Below are 23,584 nucleotides of genomic sequence, written 5' to 3'. Positions count from 1 at the left end.
ACTGTGACCCCTGACGCAAGTGCTAGTCACCGAAACACGGCCCGTGTCGGGTCTTTTTGTCAAGGCTCATTCATTAAAGAACTGTGTTCCATTTTTAAAGGCCCGTGGTGCTGTTTTTTTTTGTTTGGACTTTAGTTTGTACTTCGTTCCCTCTCTTTTGTTACATGCCTAACTTAGGCACAGATCGAGCATGTTATATAACAGTGTACATAATTTTTAGGAATGCCCATGACCACCCGTTCATGTACCTCCCATGGTCATGACTCCTTTTGCGATCCACGCTTTAATTTACACGTACCACTTTACAGAATACACTTAGAAAGTTGAACATGTAAATTCTAATTAGTTCCAATTAGTGCTGATAATTGCTTGTTAGTGACCAATTATCAGCACCGATTGGCTTCTTAGACAATTAAGTTACGTGTGTAACTTTAGTCACCATATATAGAATCTTGGGGTCAGTGCTGAAATCAGTGCTATGTTCATAACTTTTTTTGTGCACATTAAATCCGCTCCTATTGCCACTCACTTTTAGGCTCCCAAATGTAGTGAAATTTTGAGCATAAATGTAGGAACTTAGCCCTAGTAAGTTTTGAAAGAGGCCAGTTTAGCTGTATAGCTTTCAAAGTTATTTGCTTAAACCCTTTGAATATTGACTCTAATATTAAGAATGCCATAGGTATGACAGAGATACCACTGATCCACCCTATTGGGGAGATGTTGGCACCGAAAGAAACCCCTTAGTATATCAGATGACTAGGGGCTCTGTTATTTTGCTGCTACCAAAAGAGTTTGATTGTGAAACTCTTAAAGCTGTTGTATCAGTCAGCTTATTTCAAGATAAGCAAGTTCTCAGCCCAAACAAGTAAGGTGATTGGAATTCCTCTTTTTTTCATTCTGGGGTTGATATTCAGCCAGCGGAACTCAGCATTTTCCCAACCACCACTGGCATTATGCCCTGAAATTCAATGCTGGGCCATGTCCAGACTTCAATATTGAGGGGGTCTTTAACTGATATCTGCAGCAGGGCCCATTTTATTTCTATGGGCCCTGCTGCAGATAACTCAAGCTAAGCTTTAGTAAAAGACCCCCTGAATTTCCGGCTTTGTGGAGTCAGCTAAAACATAGCCTATTAAAAGTGATAATCAGCATTTAGGGGCCATTTTACTGAGGCACGCCGAAAAATGGCCTGCGCAGGTGTAGGCGTGTGTATTGGATGCACACAGGTCCATTTTTCAGTGCACCTGAAAAAAAAAATGAACGTATGGCAAAATTAAAATGAGCACACGTCCATTTTGGGCTTGAGACCTTACTACCACCCATTGACATAGCAGTAAGATCTCATGCGTTCACAGGGTGGTAATCGTCAGCATGCGTACACTGCTGATTACTGCCGGTTAGCTCCACGCGGTAGAAAATAGAAAACATTTTCTGCCGCACATTTTGGACACAAGCCAAAAACAGAATTACTGCCTGGGGCACGTGGTAGCTGGGTGGTAGTTCTAATTTGATGCACATTGAACGTGCTTAGGAGCCCCTTAACCGGCTATGGGGCACTGCATAAAGAAGGAATGACTTTAGTGCGGCCCTATTTATGCAGTTACCTTAGCTGGTTAAGTGTTGAATATAGGCACTTAATCAGCCAAGTACTGACTCCACCCCCAGAATGCTCCCAGAATAACTGGTTTCCTAATCCTTGTGCTCCCATCCCTTTCTGCCCTTCAGTCAATAGTCAATCATTTCCATTCGTCGACATAGTGAGGATCTTAGGAGTTATCTTTGACAAAACATTAACTTTCAAGTCTCAAATCAATGCAATTGTCAACTCTGCTTTCCTTGCGATGCACTACATCTGCTCTGTCTGCTGCTCCTTTTTTGTCCCTTCTCCTGATTTATACTCTTCTACTGGCCTTGACCATCACCCGCTTAGACTGCCGCAGCTCAACTCTACACTGGTCTTCCACTTCATTCTCTCAAATATCTCCAACTCATTCAGTAAACTGCAATGAAATTTCTCCATCGAGCTCAACATTGTGATCACGTGACCCCTCTTCTTCACTCTGAACACTGGTTTCCAATCCTGCACACTGACATAGACTGTTTAATCCATAGGAGCTGCGAGAATTGCAGACACAGATCTCCGACACCTCAGTCGTTCTATCCATGGACAACAACCGGAACCTGGATTTGGACAGTATCATCGCTGAAGTCAAGGCTCAGTATGAAGACATGGTGAACAAGAGCCGGGCTGAGGCAGAGACCCTGTACCAACATAAGGTAAGCGAGGGGTTACCTTTCATGTGTGTGTTCATCACAGCCCATGATTCCTACCAGTAATTTGGATAACACAACACTCAACTCTGCAAGCACAACTCCCCCCTCCCCCTTTATTTTGTTGTATGTGAAAGTGGGAATTCATTAATGCACAATCGGCAACATACAGCATATAAGGGTATCTATCTGTCAAATCACTCTGTGCAAGGGGAATCATTTTGCAAAAGCAGAGCATGTAGGGGTTTCTTTGAGCAGGAACACACGTAAATGGCATCTTATATAATACTGACTAGTGGAAAAGGACGCGCTATACTAGTGCCAGTGGGCATGAATATGGGCAGAATTTGGGTAGATCATGGGTAGAGTGCAGAAATACTTATGTAAATTATAGAATACTATAATTTGTATGTTCTGGCTAACTTTTAAGTGCAGGGATTGACACCAGTTGTAGGGTTGTTTCAAGTGTTCATGCCTATGTTTTTTTCACCATTTCTACTAGTATTCTATTAACAAAAGTAAGCGCCTACTTTTCTCTATATAATAGGCTTGAAATAAGTGCCTGCTCAAACTCTTATCCTGTTTTAGAATTACCCTGTTTGAGGGTAAAGAAGATGTGTAAACCGTAGAAAACCAGCATATATGTGTGTGTGTGCACATATGCACACATATGACAAATATACACCTATAAATGATGCTATAAATATATGACTATGTGCTAATCTATAAATATATGCCTACGTGTGATTCTATAAATGTGCCTACGTTCTATTCTATAAATATGTGCCTACGTGCTATTGTATTAATTTGTGCCTATGCACTAGTCTATAAATATGTGTCCAAATGCTATAATATAGATACTGTATGTGTCTACACGCTAGTATAAAAATATGTGTTTACACGCTATTCTATAAATATATGTCCACATGCTATGCTATAAATATGCGCCTATACGCTATTCTATAAATATGTGTCCAGATGCTTTTCTATAAATTTGTGTCTACACACTATTCTATAAATACGTGCCTATGTGCTATTCTATAAATACGTGCCTATGTGCTATTCTATAAATATGCACCTATGCACTATTCTATTAATATGTCTACGTGCAATTCTATAAATATGTACCTATGCGCTATTCTATAAATATGTGTCTACATGCTATGCATAGGCGGTCGGTGGCCCAACTGTTTGGGGAGGCTAAAGGGGGTGGGGTTAGGGGTGGTGCCAGGGATGGGGCTTACATCCATAATTACACAACATACAGAAAAAAAGTAAAAGTAAAATAGTCACAATTAATACATTTTATTAAATTTAGATATTAGATATGTATCACATGTCAAAGAATAAAGTCGTTGCTCAAAGCATATATTAACCAATGTATACTATTCAAAAATGTTATCAGTTATTAAACACTGCTATTTCCATCCATTTCAGTAAGGCCAACAAACAATCCCTCAACCACAAACATTATGCACAAACGTGCAAAAACAAACTCAGAACCTTACTGTACCATAACAGCACTAACTCCGAGGACTCAAAGAGCAAGAACATTATGCATGATAAGGCAGCACTGTAAATATTACACTGGGCAGACCTTAATATTCCACCTATATGGAAAACACAGACCATCAACAATTTGAAACAAAGGATCATAATATCACAATTCCTCATGTACAGCCACAAAACAAACTTTTAGGATGGATAGTGTTCACAATGTACTCCTTTTATTAATGAACAGTTAGAGATAAGAGTTTTCAATTTTGGCACAGTATAAGTCATCACAAGAACAAAATGTAAGAAAACCAATGGACTGCATTAGGGGCTTATAGCCCATTTAGTTATGTTCAAACAAAAGAGATCTGCATGAAACAAAATATTTATTTTTATTTTAACTTATAAAACCTCTCTCTCTGCCCCAATCCAACACTGCCCCACTATCTTGCCCCACACCACCATCCAACAACTCTCCCTATCTTTCTCTCCTCCCTTCATCATCACCCCTCTGTTTCTCCTCCCTCACCAGTCACCATCATGTCCTATTTCACAAAAAAAGTCTTAAGAATTGCTGAATGAAGCATCTATATATTTTCATAATCGGGTGACCAGGCAGTGTTAATGCACTGCTAAATCTCCTCCTAGGACTCTCATTTACAAACACCCTCTCCTGTTCAGCAAAGCAAAGCAAAAAGAGCCCAAATACTCCTCCCCCCTCCAACACTTACCACCTTGCTCGATCCTCTACCTCCCTCCCTGGCTGGATTGGTGACTGACTGAAAAGAGCCGCATGCTGCAACACTCAGGCTCACAGTCACAGCCCCAGGCTCTGCTGCCGGAAAATACGGTGCAGGAAGTTACAGGGGGAGGTTCTGGCAGAGCCGGTAAGAAAAGAAGTGAGTGGGCTCAGTGGGGGGTAGGCACCAGCAGAAGATACAATTTTGTTAATGGCTGATCCGGGGCTGAGTTCGAGGAGGAGGCAGGTGGGGAACTTCACGGTTGGGCTAGGGAGGCTTAGTCTCCCCAAGCCCCTTATATGGGGCGCCTATGATGCTATGCTATAAATACGCACCTATGCGCTATTCTATAACTGTGTCCACATTCTATGCTATATATATATGTGTCATTGCACTAGTTTATAAATGTGTCTATGTGCTATTCTATAAATATGTGTCTGCATGCTATTCTATACATGTGTCAACACACTATTCTATAAATATGTGTCTACATGCTATTATAAATGTGTCTATGTTCTAGTCTATAAATATGTGCCTATTTGCTATTCTCTAAATATATGCCTACATGCTATACTACAAATATTTGCTTATATACTATTCTATAAATATGTGCCTATGTGCTATCCTGTAAATGTGTGTACGTGCTATTCTGTAAATGTGTCTATGTGCTATTGTATAAATCTGTGCCTATGCACCATTCTATAAATATGTGTCCTCATGCTATGATATAGATATGTGTATACATGCTATTCTATAAATATGTGTCGACACACTATTCTATAAATATGTGCCTATCAGGCATATTTTCAAAGCACTTTGGGAGGCTAAGTTCCATAGGTTTCTATGGAACTTTGGGAGGCTAAGTGCTTTGAAAATATGCCTCCTTGTGACCTGGATTGGCCACTATTGGAAGCAGGATACTGGGTATGATGAACCTTCAGTCTGTCCCAGTATGGCAACACTTATGTACTTAGGTAGTATATACCAAAGGGAATCCCTCTTCATATGCCTAGCATTCAGAGAGATTTCTGCATATCTCAGTTACAACAAGAAGGAACCTCCCCCCCTCCTCTTTTCTCATGTACTGTCATCCTTCAATTTTCAATCCTGCTTTGGAAACAGTAGTGTTACTGTTCTGAGGCTTCATACCCCAGCGATAATCATTTCATTTGATGCCCTTTTTATGTCACGGTCTGAGCTGTGTCCTCTGCTTTCCAGTATGAGGAGCTGCAGATGACTGCCGGCAGACATGGCGATGACCTCCGCAACACCAAGACCGAGATCTCTGAAATGAACCGCATGATCCAGCGTCTACAGGCAGAGATTGAGAACATGAAAAACCAGGTGGGAGGCAGCTTCTCATTGTCATGTATGGTACCTAAGGGAATGCTTTTTGGAAAGCAGTGCGATCTGCACAGCAGCTATAAGTTGTATCTGAATCACCTACACTTGCCAGGGCTCTTTCTTTTGACATCATTGGGAAAGTCTGACTGATCAAGTGCATAGTAAATGCAATCTGATCAGGACACCACTAATCCCGCCCCAGGATTCAAGATCCAGTCTAATTTTTGAAGCTGATCAACTGAGGTGGTGAATGGAACACTTCCAGCTTTGAAAGGTAATGGCTTCAGGGACTGGCATTGAGAGGGTATAAGAACAGCTCCCACACTCATTTCCAGGCATTCATACATCTTTCTGGGTCAAAGCCAAAGCTATGCTCTTTTCTCACGGGTATCATAAGGCTTTATTCATCTGGTGATCATGGTTTCCTTAAACAAGGTGTCTGCTGTCACACCTCTTCAAAGAGAGTGTTGCAGAACTACAGTCATTTGATCTACAGATGGTGTAATTTGTAAAAGAACTCTTTGGAACTCACTCAAACACAATTTGCAGCCAAGAGGGACAGAGGAGTAACCTAGTGGGGAGCAGAAGAGTAGCCTAGTGGTTAGTGGGGAGCAAAGGAGCAGCCTAGTGGTTAGTGTAGCAGACCTTGATCCTGAGGAACTGGGTTTAACTCCCCCTGCAGCTCCCTGTGACCCTGGGCAAGTCACTTAACCCTCCATTGCTCCAGGTATAAATAAGTACCTGTATATAATGTGTAAACCACTTTGAATGTAGTTGCAAAAAAACCATAGAAAAGCAGTATATCAAGTCCCTCCTCACCCAAACCAAATATTAGAAAAGCTGAATTTCTTGATGAATTGTGATCCCTTTTAATGGACCAATTTAAGAAGTATCCAAAGAGGGTGTTGAGTTTTCAAGACCACACTGACTTCTTCAGAGACCTTCTGACTGGCCTGTAAAACTCATGTACAACATCAGCTTTGGATCCTTTCTATGCTAGTTCAGTAAAAAGCACCACAATATCTTGCAACATATTTAGTTTTCTCAAGGGTTAACATGGCTGCCAGAACTTTGCATTTCAGTATTTGAAAGCAGCTCTGGGCATGGTCTGTCACACCACTGTTCCAGAGCTGTGTTTGGAGGAGACAATGAGAGCAGGGCAATGATGACCTCTCATTGCTCTTCCCCCATCCTAACTATCTCAAGTTAGGGGGAGAAGCTGGAATCTGTGTTGTATCTGCTCATCCTTCTGGGTGGGGCTGATCTCAGGAGCATAAAAATTGCTGAGCACATAGGATTGAGGGAGCCTGGGAGAATATCTAGCAACAGTATTCTGTGGGGAAGATGAGGGAGAAAGAAATGAGAGACACTTTAGGGTTTAAGGGGAGAGGCATGGGCTTTTTTTTGTCTTAATTGGACTGATTCATTTAGGGGGGAAGGGGGCCTTGGTACATTAGCATATTCATTTGCTAATTTGTGTTGAGCATCTTTAGTTTGGGTGATAACTAGGGCCGCCTTTGACAGCCCTCGCCACAAAGCTGCTTTCAAATAGGGCAAGACACTTTATGAAATAACGCAAAACCCTACAAAAAGACACTCAAAATCTATACAGAAGACTTAACACACCATAACAGCCCTAAAACGTGTGAAAGACAGTGCTATAAATATTACACTGGGCCCTAGAGCACAAATATACCTGTTACTGGGAAACTGAGACAAGCTGGGCTGTTACACATTCCTACACAGACACTACAAGCTAGCAGAATCCTTCTTCTCAGTTGAACATGCAGAGCATGGACAGACCCTCACCTGATACAAAATAGGGACTCTCAAAAATTCATGCAGTGCAAATACTGGTAAAGAGAAAGAGAACTGTATTTTCTCCTGCAAAATACTAAAACAGAAAAAAAAATGTACATTCCACAAAGCAGACACTTCTCAGTTCTTAACAAGTATTAAATAAAAATATATATTTTTTTTCTTTTCTACTTTTGTTGTCTAAGCATTTTATTTTTCTAATTGGGCTGGTGACAATTCTTCCACTTTCCATGTGCAAGTCTTCTAATTTTTTTCCAGGTTGGCTTTTCCATTTCATCTCTCGTCTCTTGTCTTATTCCTTTCCTTCTCTACATCTGTCTGGCACTGATCTTTCATTTTATATTTTTTACCACTTTCTTCTTCTCTGCATTTATCTCCCTTTCCCTCACCCTTTAGTCCTTAGTTTCCATTTCATTTCTCATCTACCTACTAGCTTTTACTATCTCCCTTGCATTCCCTCTCCAGCACTCCTATTGCCCCCTCTGTCTCTCCATTCCCCAGTCTCATAAACCCCTCCCCCCATCTTTCACTTACTTCCTTAGTCCCCCATTCTCATCCTCTGTACTCACCCTTTTAGCCCTCATCTACCCTCCACTGCATCTCATCACCCTATCAGTCCCAGCTCCAGCCCTGCCTTTCCTTCCTTCCTTCCTTGCCTTCAAGGCCATTCTTATATCTCTTACCCTATACCCTATGTATTATTACCTTTCTTTCACCATCATTTTAACCCCATTTCCACTCTCACTCCCTGGAGCCAACTTTTCAAAATTATTGGGGGTGCTAAGCCCAATGGAAATAACTCCTCCCTGGACACATACAAGGAATTTTCTCAGTATTCGGGGAGCTGGCTCCTATCTCTTTTCAATGTCTCTCATCCTTTTTCCAGTCTTCCAGTCATCCTTTTTCCCCGTATCATCCTCCTTTCTTGCCCTTCTTCTCTTATCCCTCATTTCACACCCTCACTCATTCTCTCAACCCATCAATATACCCCCACTTATATCTAAAACTTCCAAGTATTCACAATTCCTTAAAAATTCCCACTCCATCTCTCCTATCCATAATTCCCTGTTCTGATCTACAACACTCTCCCATTCAATCACCTAGTTCCAGTCATTTTCTGCTTTGTACACCCCTAGCTCTATTCATCTTCTGATCTGTTCCCCCTCCCCTCCCCTCCACCCACACCCCTAACCCCATCCATCTTCTGATCTGTTGCGCCTCCTCTCCATTTGCACCCCCCTAGCCCCATCCATCTTCTGGTCTGCTCCCCCTCCCCTCCACCCACACCCCCTAGCCCAATTCATCTTCTGCTCCTTCTCCTTCCCAGCCACACACCCTAGTCCCATACATCTTACTACTACTACTACTTATCATTTCTATAGCGCTACTAGATGTATGCATCTTCTGCTTTCCAGTATCTCCTATTTGGCTTGTTTCTCTCTTCATGCCCACTGTCATTCCCTCTGTCTCCCTATCTCTCCTATCCATCACCTCCCCTCTGTGTTCTTGTCCCTATTCCCCCTTGTTCAGTATCTGCCCTCTATTTCCACATCCCTCCCCCTGTCCCCATGTTCCTCCCCCTTCTTCCTCCCTTTCTCCTGCACCCCCACCCCAGGGTCAGGATTTCTCCCTCTTCTCTCCCCTGTCCCATCCCCATGGTACTGCATCTCGCTCTCCCCCTTCCCAGATCCAGCTTTTCCCCCAATCTTCCCTCCTTCATGCATTCTGTCTTTCTCTCGTGGGTCTAGCTTCTTATCCCCTCTCTTTCCCAACTCCTCATCCTTGCTCTTGCATCCCCTTCCCCTTTCCCCTGCGGTCTGGCATCTTTCCTTACCCTTGTTCATGTTACCCTTTTCTTCTCCCTGTCTGTGGATGCGCCACCAGTATCACTATCACTGTCCCTGCACTCTCCTTCTCAAGGAAGTTTAATAGCCTGCTTGATCCCTCTACCCCCTGCCCCACTGCAAACCTCTAAACTTCCATACCACTGGCAGCGTCAGCGATGTAAGTGCTGCCAGCGTTGCCTTCAGCCTGCCCTGGAACCCTTCTCTGTACAGTGTCCCGCCTACGCTAGGAACAGGAAGTGACTGTACAGAGAAGGCTTCTGGTGCAGGCTGAAGGCAACCCTGGCAGCACATACATTGCTGATGCTGCCGGAAGTCTGGAAATTTGGAGGTCTGCAGCCCGGGGGCAGGGGTAGAGGGAGAGTGGAGAGGGGAGGGAGAATGATAGCAATACCGGCGAGCCTCGTGGGATATGGAAGGAGAGGGAGAAGTGCCTCATGAAACTGAGGTGGCAAGCCGTTTGGGGGGGAGGGGGCAATGCCTCCCCTCCCCCCCAAACTATGTCCATTGGGAGAGGAATGGATATTATTCAGGAAGATAAGTCAGGAGGAAAATGATATTGTATAGAGGAAAGCATATAGGAGGAAAGAGGCAGAGGAGGAATGAGGACAGGCAAGGAAGTAGGAAGAAGAAGAAAGGAGAGAAGCAGTAAAAAAGAGCAGCAAGAGAGAGTGTACAAAAGTATCCACTTAGAAACAAACAAACAAAGAAGATACTACTACTTAACATTTAGAGAGAACTAAAACTGATAAGAAAACAAGAGAAGAATTGAGAGCAAGAGCTGACAAAAATGGAGCGGAGATGAGACCAGAGAATGAGAAAAAGACACTTGCTGAGCCAGCAAATCATGCTAGAGAGGAAATATTAATAATTAATCGGTTTAAAATATTCTGGGATCCAGTTTCAATGTTGCTGACCTGGGCATGTCTCCCACATATAATTTATCTGTTGGATTTTGTTAACAGCTTTTAATTTTTGTAATGCAATTAATTCTTATGTATGCCGGACATACCTGAGAGTTCTGAATTTTTTTTTTAAATAACGGTTTAAAATAGGTAGAGAACTTTAGAGAATGTACTTTTCACATCTATTTAGAGGGGAGATTACTACAGTTTTAGTAAACAATAACTGCCCCCTCCCAAGTGAGCTGCTCATGCACTACCCCAGATTCACCCACCAGCTTTTCTATAATCCCATTTCATCCAGAAAGAGTGCTCAGATATTAATGAAGTTACTGTTGAGACAAAAGAGAAACCTGTGAAGGATACTACTAGAATCCACGGTGGGGGGGGGGGGGGGGGGGGGGGGGGAGGGTAGCAGCAAAAAAAGGTAGCACTAGGATTTTACAACTCTATTAAAGGTGTTTAAGAGCTAAAATCAATCCTGTGTGCAGGTTACTACAGCTCGCCAAAGATGGAGAACTTTTCTGCTAACCCTCCAGCCTTCGGTAATTTGTACTCTGGATGTTTAAGGAGATATATAATTAATTGTAATGGTGCCTGGAAGGGAAAAAGTGGTTGTTAGCAGAAAGATCACCTATGATTCATGATTTCAGCTGAAATACATGCTTTCAGGGCAGGGTGGGTGCACATGTTCAGAACGTAATCCTCTGTGTCTCTGAATTATTAATGAGGAAAAACGACCTGTCATCAGTTAGCAGTTCTGACATAGTCTTCCACTGCTATCCACAGTTTCCAGGTACAGCATTGTATTGACCTATACTAGCAGGGATGTCACACAAAACCTTTGTCTAAAGGCAACAATGAAGATACCTGACATGGCTGCTTGTTCGCAGTTTCTCTAAAATTTTGTATTTAGTCCCTATCTCAGAACAGGAGGACACAAGAGAGCAGATAAGATCTGGGTCTTGAAATCTTATTTTGTTTACACCCTCTTCAGCGTGCTAAACTGGAAGCATCCATTGCTGAAGCAGAAGAACGTGGGGAGCTTGCCCTGAATGATGCCAGGTCGAAATTGGCTGAACTAGAGGCTGCCTTGAAGAAGGCCAAGGAGGACATGGCACGTCAGTTGCGGGAGTACCAGGAGCTGATGAATGTCAAGCTGGCTCTGGACATTGAGATCGCCACCTACAAGAAGCTGCTGGAAGGAGAGGAGAGCAGGTGGGTGCAACAATCAAGCATGATACGGAAAGATGCAAATAGGAAAAATGAATAACACCTATGCAGAGCTCCTTGATATTTAATGAGTTGTTCCCCCTCATAGGTCTATTTCAACACTGGACACACCACATACTTTAAATGCAGATTGCATACTTGAATTTCTAAACGGGATAGAGGGAGACCAAGGAAACACTTGTTAATCGAGCCAACTAGTTCTGTGCCAGAATTCCATTACAGCCTGTGAAAGGGCTAGAACTGCATCATTAGAAGTAATGACCTAATCGCAGAGTACTGACAAGGAACCTAGAACTGCATCATTAGAGGTACTGAACCAATCACAGAGTGCTGTCCAGGGAGCCTAAAACCGCATAATTAGAAATAATGTACCAATCTCAGAGTGCTGTCCATGGAATCTAGAACTGCATCATTAGAGGTACTGAACCAATCACAGCGTACTGTCCAGGGAATCTAGAACTGCATCATTAGAGGTAATGAACTAATTATAGAGTATTGTCCAGGGAACCTATACGGAACCAATCCCAGAGTACTGTCCAGGGAACCCTCACCTGCCTTTGACCTTGCTTTTGTCTTTTTTTTTTACCAGGCTGACTGGAGATGGTGTTGGTTCCGTAAGTGTGTGTAAGTATTTCTCAGTTAGTTGTCTCAGATTATGGAAAGGGCACTCTGCTTCCATTTTAATATTATTTGTTTATGTGACTGGATATGAGGAACTTTTGCAAGGTGGATTAACATATGCATTTCCTTGCAGCGGTGGTGAACTCATCCATGGGCAGCTCTGGACTGGGCGGTGGCAGTGGATATGGCGTGAGCTTTGGAAGTGGAATGGGGAGCAGCGGGCTGAACTTTGGAGGCGGCATTGGAGGTGGCTCTGGTGCCATGAAGTCATACTCAGTGTCAACTTCTTCAAGTAGAAGCAGTTACAAGCGCTAAGTGTGGTCCCAGAGGAAAGAAATGTATTCACTGCCTGTTGACAGCAACACCATGAACCATTTTTCACCATGAATTTATAAAAATAATGTCTCAATTTTAGACGTTACTAAGGTAACTGCTACTCCTGCAATAGAAAGGCTTCCTTTCATTATAAGTGTTAGTGTTTAGTTATTGCAAATACTGTGATAGGCATCTCAGGAACCTATCAACCATGTCCCTGCTAGACCACAAGCCACAGTGCAATGAGAGGAAATGGCCTCTGAAGCGGGGAGTTTAAATAACACACAGTCTAAATGATTTATTGATACAAATGGTTGCTGTAGCTGTCAAAGTGCAGTCTCTCTTTCCTACTCAGCTTTTGCTGTTTCCTTCTGTTGATCCCCAAGGCTACCCTGGCCCCATTTGCTTAGTGTTGCTGCCTTGTGGGATGCTGTCATTTCGATCAGAGATCTCTTTTGGCTGGGAAAACTCACAGTGTATGATGCTCCTCACAAATGAAGCTGTCTTCAAGTGCAACTGGATTTGGCCCAATAGCCCCGACTCCACATCTGGTTCTCAGATTTCTGTTAGAAGAGCTATAAAAGAAACATAAAATATCCCTGCACCTAGGTTACAAGAAATCACTGAGTATACTGGGTGGAAAATTCCACGCTGTAGCATGTGACCATCCCTATATACATCAGGCAATGATACGGTGCTAGTGTACTTAGGTTCTTACATGACGCAGTTGTTTCAGGTCAATTTCCAGGTCCTGTAAAAACGGCAAAGATGGAGTGTTCACAGTTGTGTGTGCCAGCCAAATGTTGTTTTCCAAACTGAATATACCATTGGGGCACTAAACTATTTGAAGTCCTAAGTTTCTTGCTGTGAATGTACAAAAGTGAGACCAGTTATTTTGAAATACATTTTGTACCTTGTTCCAAACTATAATTTCTGAGATCCAAATGGTGGATAAAATCTCCTGAGTTTTTGGAGAAGGGGATGTATGTGTGGTGGAAAAAAAAAACCCATTCAAAAAAATAAAGTTTCCTTCTTCTGTCCAAAACCGACTGCGGCTGATGTTCAGATTTTAAAGACTTTAATGGGTCGGTTCAGCGTTCTGTGGAACATGTCTCATGATATGCTCATTGGTGTGCAGTCTGCATTCTAATTCAGATTGCCAACTGGATCCAGTTCTCTTTTTGCCTCAGGACATCTGTGGATTTGTAGGTCTCATTTCCCAAGGATGAGCTGCACTCTACATTGATTCCACAGTCAGCCTTAGAATTTAGGACTAGAAAACAGAGGCATCTGTCTTCAGTGCTGAATTTTCATAGGTTCCAAAACTACTGCCACCACTTTACCTGGGGCTGCTAACCACAGCAGAAGGGTTTTTTTTGAGGGGTACTGAGTACCGGCACCTTTTTCATTGTCTGCTAAAATTGACCCATGGACCCCAAGTTTTAATGAAAGAGCTCAGGCTCTACACACCAATTCTGCCGCGTCATAGATTCTGTGACTGGTTGCAGGGGGCCTGGCTATTGTGGGGTGGGTATCACAGTGATCACCCCTCCCCTGAAGGGTGGCCTAGCATTTGAGTACCAGCACCTTTTTTGCTAGAAAAAATGCATTGCACAGCAGTAACAACTGAACTTGAAGAAACATCAGTGCGTGCTCACGGATCCTATGACAATTCTGCCTGTACGCAGGTTCCGCATGGGAGGAGGAGGTAGGGCCGCTGCAGGGAATGGGTGTGCACACTGACTCAGGACCTATGCTGACTTTGCATAAGTGGTTGCAGTGGCAGGCACCTAGTGGATATCTCATGAGGAATGGGGATACACCATAGGGAGAGGGTAGAATCGGGAAGAGGTGATCCCCAAGTCTGATTGTATATCGGGAAGCTGCCACCACTGCACACTTCCTCCCATGTCTTCCTTCCCACACGTGTTTATAAACACTCAGCCTTTGGAACAGCCAAATGGGGGGGGGGGGGGTTCAGGATCTCCACAAGGACTAAGCATGAGAGAAGTGTTCATACCTTGAAAGTCCAGTATATTCAAATCTCTCATGCATATTCACTGTGGATATCCTTAAAATTTGACTGACTGTGAAGTCCTCAGGACAAGTTTGGAAGTCCCATGACTCTTCCAAGATTATTATAATTTATGAAGCTCCTCTTTCCCCCTTCAGTCCTATTTATAATGTCTCCATGCATACAGAAACCCCGGAGAGTGAGGGATCTGAAAGTCTCACATCGCCAGTAGCGGTACCTAGTCACTGTGAGAACTACTTCCCCGAAAGCTAGAGGGATCAATTTCCTTCCCTTGTGATGCTCACAGTCTTGACTGGCTCAATGAGTGCAGATTTAAGATTTATGATATCTCTTCATCAAAAGGATGAGAGGTGCCTTCCAAAGGCCAGAATGGAGGATCCTAATTGGTGGCAAAATGAAGCTACGTCACAGGTCAGTCACTACGATCACTGCTAGCCAGTGTTTCTATGGTGCTGCTGTATGCAGTAGTGCTGCAGAAGTAGGAAAACTGGGCAGAGTCTATACGGACCTTTTCTGATGGGTCAACATTCAAATCCGGCAGTGCGTGTTTTTTTAATGTCAATTATGATGTTTATAAAATATACATATACAGAACTGCTGTCTGGATAGGTGACTGTGCTGAAAACACGTGGAAAGCACTCTCACCTCTAGCAGCAGTATGAATAGCAGCTATATAAGAATAGAAGTACATAAGAGTAGCCAAACTGGGTCAGACTAATGGTCCATCTAGCCCAGTATTCTGCCAATCCAGGTCACAAGTACCTGGCAGAAACCCAATTAATAGCACCGTTCCACGCTACCAATCCTGGGGCAAGCAGTGGCTTCTCCCATGTCCATCTCAATAACAGACCACGGACCTTTCCTCCAGGAACTTGTCCAAACCTTTTTAAAACCCAGATACGCTAACCACTGTTACCATATCCTCTGGCAATGAGTTCCAGAGCGTAACTATTCTTTGAATGAAAAAATATTCAGCTACTACCTACATACAAATAAGCAGTTTAAAAGCGGCTATTTTGCTGGCCTAAATTAAACCTCTTAGCTAAACTGATAGTGGCTGAATATTACATGTGGTTACGCAGAATGCTTTCACTCTGCCCCAATACTATCTGGATACTGCTGCAGTATTTAGAGGGAATTTTGGTGGCATTATCTATACAGTGCTTCAAAAAAATGGATAGAGGACTTATATGTATTAAGGTCCATTTTAGAATGTAGAAAGAGGAATTGATATATCGAAGTTGGGGTATATACAATTCCAGTAGTATTTTAGAAAAGATCTGCTGACGTACAACATGCTGTAAAGCACACACAGGAGTACGTGTGTATTTGGTTGCACGTGCAGTGGGAGCAGACATTTTAAAGACACATACTGTAAAATTGACTGGAGGAACTTGGAAATGTAAACATGTAACTGCTGACGCTTGCATGTGAAACATAATATGTCAGAACTTGCACATGTACCTATGTCAGCCATTTTGGAAACCTCCAGGCATTGGAGCTGACTCTGTGGGTGCTGTGGGTGCTTGAGCACCCCCAATATTGAGAAAATTCCTTGTATGTGTCCAGGGAGGAGTCATTTCCATTGGGCTTAGCACCCCCAATAATTTTGAAAAGTTGGCTCCTATGCCTCCAGGTGTGAATTCTGTTAATTTAATACAGAGGCCACAATTCTGATTTAGTTCTACATTGGAAGGGGAAATACACAATGGGGGATTAAGGAGGACACTTCCCTTAATCCATCCTGTACAGAGCTGCTCAATCAAGCTATTTCTCTAAACCTGTATATACAAAGGAGCAACTCTAAATCCTGATGTTCATATATTAGGACACGCGTGTACATTTCCTTTCTGAAATGGAATATATATGTGTGGATTTGGTTCCACTCAAGCCTTGCCCTGTCCAAACCACATCCTCTTGCAATGTACACATAAGTCCCCCAGACTCTATAAACATCGAATCAGGTGTGCATGCAAGTCAGCATGCGAAGCCAATTTGCACGTGCAACTTAATTGTTTAACAAGCTAATTAGCACTGATAATTGCCCACTAATAAGCGATTATCAGCACTAATTAGAATTTACATGTGCAACTTTCTGAGCGTATTCTGCAAAGCGGTTCGTGTAAATTCTAATGCGCAGATCACAAAAGTGGAATGGCCATGGGAGGGATATGGGCAGATCATGGGTGTTCCTGAAAATTACATACACTGTTACAGAATATGCCCGATCCATACCTAAATAAGACTTGGGCATTTACACCAGGTTTTAGTTGATGGAAATGGGTACACCCAGGGGCATAGCCAGACTTCGGCGGGACGGGAGTCCAGAGCCCAAGGTGAGGGGGCATATTTTAGTCCCCCCCCCTAGTGCCGCCGACCCCCCCCCCCCCCGCCATTGCCAACCCCCCCCCCCCCCGCCGCCACCACCACCACCAACAACAACTTTGATGACCCCTGCCAATGACCCTCTCGACCCCCCCTCCTGCCACCAATTCGCCACCGCCGTCGCCGTGGGCTACCTTTGCTGGCGGGGGACCCCAATCCCCGCCAACCGAGGTCCTCTTCTTCCTGTGAAGGCTTTGTTCTGTTTCTGATGTCCTGCACATTGTACGTGCAGGATGTCAGACTCACAGAAACAGAACGAAGCCTTGCAGATCAGCTGGGGTCTCCCGCAAGCAAAGGTAGCCCATGGCGACGGCGGTGGCAGGGGAGGGTTGGTGGCGGGAGGGGGGTCGAGAGGGTTGTCGGCAGGGGGGGTTCAGGGCCAAATCTACGGTGGCCCAGGCCCCCGTGGCCCCGTAGCTACGCCACTGGCTACACCTAAATTTTATTCATGGGATGGCCACTGCACATATTCTATAAACTGTGCCTAACTTTAGTAGAGTTTTATAGACTTGTGCTGTGTGCTTTTTTTGGCACCATATATGGAAGCTGGTCCAATATGGATGGATATACACATGTGAATAGCAACTTTCTGATATTGGGTTTTACATGTGTATAGCCTGGTATTTACATATGTAAATCATGAATAGAACATCTAATGGTGGCCACTAAATCTAAAGTCCCTTTTATTTTATTTATTTGTTACATTTGTATCCCACCTTTTCCCACTTATTAGTAGGCTCAAAGTGGATTACATAGTTCCGGAGAGGTGGTTACAGACTCCGGTTTGAACAAATACAGTATAGGGGTACTATTACAGTGACAAGTACAGTAAAGAAGTAGTGGTAAATAAGTTGGGGTGATTCAGACAAAATGTTAGGATGTGATCATGCGTCGGGGTTGAAAACTGTCCGTTTCCTGAATAAAATGCCATATTTCATTATTTGGTGTTTATGTCAGATACTGTGGGGTTTGCCTTCTTGAACAGGTGAGTTTTTAGTTTTTTTCAGAATTCTAGATGATTATTCATAGATTACAGGCGTTTTGCTAGTGAATTCCAAAGCTGTGTGCATATGTAAGAGAAACTTGACGCTTATATTGATTTATACTTCAGGCATTTACAACTTGGGAAGAGAAGAGTTAAGTATGTTCTGGCTGATTCAATTGTGTTTCTAATTGGTTAATCAATTAGTTGACTATTGACCCTCATGTTTTGATGAAAGGTACAGAACTTTGCTTTCAGTCTGAGGTTCATATAACAGCACTGCAACCAGCACTATTGTAAGGGGTGGGCAAAAAAAAAAATGACTGGCCTAGGTGCCAAGCTAGGAAAAGCACCTCCTGTCCTAAACACCATTTTATGCAGCAACTGCTCTGACTATATCAATCATCCTCTAAGCCCATGGTTCCCATACCTGGTCCTGGAGGCACCCCAGCCAGTCAGGCTTTCAGGATATCCACAATGAATATTCTTGAGAGTGATTTGCATACCAGGAAGGCAGTGCATGCAAATCTCTCATGAATATTCATTGTGGATATCCTGAAAACCTGACTGGCTGGGGTGCCTCCAGGACCAGGTCTGGGGACCACTGCTCTAAGCTATTTTCTCATACAAAATTAATGTTTCAGACAGAACATGATTGAAGTATTTATGTATTTATTTATATATGTGTTGGAATCTATTAATCATTGTTATGAAGAGATTCACCAAAATGAATAGTAAAATGACCAATATAAGCATAACAATCGATGAAGTAAACTCGGAGACAGGCAAATTACATCCTAGTAATAGCACAAACAACACACTTTCAGAAATATACACATTTAACAGCACTGTAAAAAAATCATATAACACAAATATGATAGCTGTCAGTAAAATACAAATGATACCATAATGGAAGAACATTAATGCAACATAGATATGATACGATGTCAACATAATACGAATGAAACACCTGAAAGCTTTTGTACTCAATAAGTTTTTGTCCTATGCAATCAATTTCAGATGTAGTTCTTTACTATAACTAAGCCTCTTACTGCTGTATTAATTTTCTTTGCAGTCTAATCCAACTTATTTTTTAATATTTCTCTGTTTATAAATTACTATCATTGTATACTATCTGGTAATTTGTAAGCTACATTGAGCTGGTCTATGCATTTCCGGATAACGTGGGATATAAGCACCAATCAATCAATCAATCAATAAATAGACAAACAGACACAAATGAGAACATTCAAATAACATAGATATGATGTTAATACTGTTCATACAATACAATGAAACATTTTACTATGTAGCCAAGGGATCAAGTGCTGTTGCGATATATAGAGGGGACAAAATGAGCAGTACAGAGTCAATTGGGATAAATAGACGGGTGGCTAAACTAAAGGCAGATTAGGTATCCAGTTGAATAAGATATGAGGAACTGGTCTAAATTTCAGGGTGTGCAGCAAGGTAGGCCAGGTGCAGGGTAAGTGAATAGTCAATCACTATACATGTGTTCATAATATCTAGGTGTCTGAGGCAGAAGCGTCAACAATTAAAGTGCTATCCAGGACAGGCTGGGTGAGGAAGCATGCCACACCACCATTTGCTATATGCTCTTGAGAAAGTCATTTACCGCCAGAGTTCTATGCAGTGCGACTTGAGTTGCACATGGAAATGAGGTTGTATTCTGATTAGCGCGTGCAACTTAACAATCTTAAACCAATCAGCGCTGATAATTGAAACTTCACAAGCAATTATTGACATAAATTGGCATTAATTAGAGTTTACGCACACAAATTTCTAAGCATATTTGGTAAAGTGATGCACATAAATTCTAAGATGCAGATTGCAAAAGGTTTGGCCAGGATTCAACCAGGTGGGCCAAATGGAGGGGTCTTATCCCACCTTATTATACACCTTCTCAATTTCGGCCTGAAGACCATGAAGGGACAATCCTACATAAGTACATAAGTACATAAGTAGTGCCATACTAGGAAAGACCAAAGGTCCATCTAGCCCAGCATCCTGTCACCGACAGTGGCCAATCCAGGTCAAGGGCACCTGGCACGCTCCCCAAACGTAAAAACATTCCAGACAAGTTATACCTAAAAATGAGGAATTTTTCCAGTCCATTTAATAGCGGTCTATGGACTTGTCCTTTAGGAATCTATCTAACCCCTTTTTAAACTCCGTCAAGCTAACCGCCCGTACCACGTTCTCCGGCAATGAATTCCAGAGTCTAATTACACGTTGGGTGAAGAAAAATTTTCTCCGATTCGTTTTAAATTTACCACACTGTAGCTTCAACTCATGCCCTCTAGTCCTAGTATTTTTGGATAGCGTGAACAGTCGCTTCACATCCACCCGATCCATTCCACTCATTATTTTATACACTTCTATCATATCTCCCCTCAGCCGTCTCTTCTCCAAGCTGAAAAGCCCTAGCCTTCTCAGCCTCTCTTCATAGGAAAGTCGTCCCATCCCCACTATCATTTTCGTCGCCCTTCGCTGTACCTTTTCCAATTCTACTATATCTTTTTTGAGATACGGAGACCAGTACTGAACACAATACTCCAGGTGCGGTCGCACCATGGAGCGATACAACGGCATTATAACATCCGCACACCTGGACTCCATACCCTTCCTAATAACACCCAACATTCTATTCGCTTTCCTAGCCGCAGCAGCACACTGAGCAGAAGGTTTCAGCGTATCATCGACGACGACACCCAGATCCCTTTCTTGATCCGTAACTCCTAACGCGGAACCTTGCAAGACGTAGCTATAATTCGGGTTCCTCTTACCCACATGCATCACTTTGCACTTGTCAACACTGAACTTCATCTGCCACTTGCACGCCCATTCTCCCAGTCTCGCAAGGTCCTCCTGTAATCGTTCACATTCCTCCTGCGACTTGACGACCCTGAATAATTTTGTGTCATCGGCGAATTTAATTACCTCACTAGTTATTCCCATCTCTAGGTCATTTATAAATACATTAAAAAGCAACGGACCCAGCACAGACCCCTGCGGGACCCCACTAACTACCCTCCTCCACTGAGAATACTGGCCACGCAATCCTACTCTCTGCTTCCTATCTTTCAACCAGTTCTTAATCCATAATAATACCCTACCTCCGATTCCATGACTCTGCAATTTCTTCAGGAGTCTTTCGTGCGGCACTTTGTCAAACGCCTTCTGAAAATCCAGATATACAATATCAACCGGCTCCCCATTGTCCACATGTTTGCTTACCCCCTCAAAAAAATGCATTAGATTGGTGAGGCAAGACTTCCCTTCACTAAATCCGTGCTGACTTTGTCTCATCAGTCCATGTTTTTGTATATGCTCTGCAATTTTATTCTTAATAATAGCCTCCACCATCTTGCCCGGCACCGACGTCAGACTCACCGGTCTATAATTTCCCGGATCTCCTCTGGAACCTTTCTTAAAAATCGGAGTAACATTGGCTACCCTCCAGTCTTCCGGTATTACACTCGATTTTAGGGACAGATTGCATATTTCTAACAGTAGCTCCGCAAGTTCATTTTTTAGTTCTATTAATACTCTGGGATGAATACCATCAGGTCCCGGTGATTTACTACTCTTCAGCTTGCTGAACTGACCCATTACATCCTCCAAGGTTACAGAGAATTTGTTTAGTTTCTCCGACTCCCCCGCTTCAAATATTCTTTCCGGCACCGGTGTCCCCCCCAAATCCTCCTCGGTGAAGACCGAAGCAAAGAATTCATTTAATTTCTCCGCTACGGCTTTGTCCTCCTTGATCGCCCCTTTAACACCATTTTCGTCCAGCGGCCCAACCGACTCTTTGGCCGGTTTCCTGCTTTTAATGTATCTAAAAAAGTTTTTACTATGTATTTTTGCTTCCAACGCTAATTTCTTCTCAAAGTCCTTTTTTGCCCTCCTTATCTCCGCTTTGCATTTGGCTTGGCATTCCTTATGATCTATCCTGTTTCTTTCAGTTGGTTCTCTTCTCCACTTTCTGAAGGATTGTTTTTTGGCTCTAATGATTTCCTTTATCTTACTGTTTAGCCACGCCGGCTGACATTTAGTCTTTTTTCCCTTTTTTCTAATACGTGGAATATATTTGTCCTGAACCTCCAGGATGGTGTTTTTAAACAGCATCCACGCCTGATGCAAGTTTTTTACTCTGCGAGCTGCTCCTTTCAGTCTTTTTTTCACCATTTTTCTCATTTTGTCGTAATCACCTTTTCTATAGTTAAACGCTAGCGTACTTGATTTCCTAGTTTCACTTCCTTCAATGCCAATATCAAAACCGATCATATTATGATCACTGTTATCAAGCGGCCCTCGTATCGTTACCCCCTGCACTAGATCATGAGCACCACTAAGGACTAAGTCTAGTATTTTTCCTTCTCTTGTCGGCTCCTGAACTAGCTGTTCCATGAAGCTGTCCTTGATTTCATCAAGAAATCTTATGTCCCTTACGTGTACAGATGTTACATTAACCCAGTCTATATGCGGGTAATTGAAATCCCCCATTATTATTGTGTTGCCCAGTTTGTTTGCGTCCCTGATTTCCTTTAACATTTCCGCATCCGTCTGTTCGTCCTGACCAGGCGGACGGTAGTACACTCCTATCACTATCCTTTTCCCCTTTGCACATGGAATTTCAATCCACAGTGATTCCAAGGAGTGTTTTGCTTCCTGCAGAATTTTCAATCTATTTGATTCAAGGCTCTCGTTAATATACAATGCTACCCCTCCACCAATCCGATTCACCCTATCACTACGATATAATTTGTACCCCGGTATGACAGTGTCCCACTGGTTATCCTCCTTCCACCAGGTCTCAGAGATGCCTATTATATCTAATTTTTCATTTAGTGCAATATATTCTAACTCCCCCATCTTATTTCTTAGGCTCCTGGCATTCGCATATAGACATTTCAAACTATGTTTGTTGTTCCTAAGTACATCATGCTTAGTACTTGACAGTATTAACTGGCAATCTTTTGTCTGATTTTTATTGTTATTTAAAGATACCCGATCTACTACAATCTCTTTTGCAACCTCACTATCAGGATACTCTATCTTCCCTGTTATGGTGATATCTTTGAAAGATACCTTATCCCGAACCATGCTCTTTTGAGCGACTGTCGGCCTTCCCCCCCCCCCCCCCCCCCCCCCCCCCTCTGTATTCATGATTTGAAGCTTACATTTTAACTTTGTCAAAATAGATTCCATTTCTTAATATGTATTTCTCTCATGGAGTAGCATTTCTAAATAGGCTCCTTTTGGACATACCATGACAAAAAGAATGAAAATCACTCTTAAGCCACTACTTGGTTGTGTCATATCTGTCTCTAGTCTCCACCTCACTGTATTCTAAGCTCAGTCTTTCTGTCCCACCTTTAGATTGCATTTTTTTCTCTTAAAATATGTAAATAGCATAAAAGTGTACATTAGGATTTGCCAATTTTATTTTTTTTTTACTTTAGGACTCAGTCCAAAAACTTAGGAGCCAGAGGCTGAGAGCACTGTGTTATTGCTACTGAAGTCTAATGGAGGGGCGGTTTATCCCTCCCAGATCTACAACTGCTCCTTTAGGGCTG

The 23,584-nt window shown here is 42.7% G+C and overlaps 1 protein-coding gene across 1 annotated transcript in view; it reads left to right on the top strand.

The window, feature by feature from the left end:
• The window catches only part of LOC115466748 (keratin, type II cytoskeletal cochleal-like), a 30,147-nt gene extending 16,520 nt beyond the window's left edge, over positions 1–13,627 (top strand). Inside the window, exons 5-9 of the mRNA XM_030198217.1 lie at positions 2,113–2,277; positions 5,724–5,849; positions 11,411–11,631; positions 12,236–12,270; positions 12,401–13,627. Of these exons, the coding sequence (XP_030054077.1) occupies positions 2,113–2,277; positions 5,724–5,849; positions 11,411–11,631; positions 12,236–12,270; positions 12,401–12,582 (729 nt within the window). The 3' untranslated portion in view covers positions 12,583–13,627. The remainder of the gene's footprint in view (positions 1–2,112; positions 2,278–5,723; positions 5,850–11,410; positions 11,632–12,235; positions 12,271–12,400) is intronic.
• Positions 13,628–23,584: the final 9,957 nt, after the last annotated feature.

This window comes from Microcaecilia unicolor, chromosome 3 (assembly GCF_901765095.1).
Source record: "Microcaecilia unicolor chromosome 3, aMicUni1.1, whole genome shotgun sequence".
Lineage (NCBI taxonomy): Eukaryota > Metazoa > Chordata > Amphibia > Gymnophiona > Siphonopidae > Microcaecilia > Microcaecilia unicolor.
This window is presented reverse-complemented; position numbering and strand designations above follow the sequence as displayed.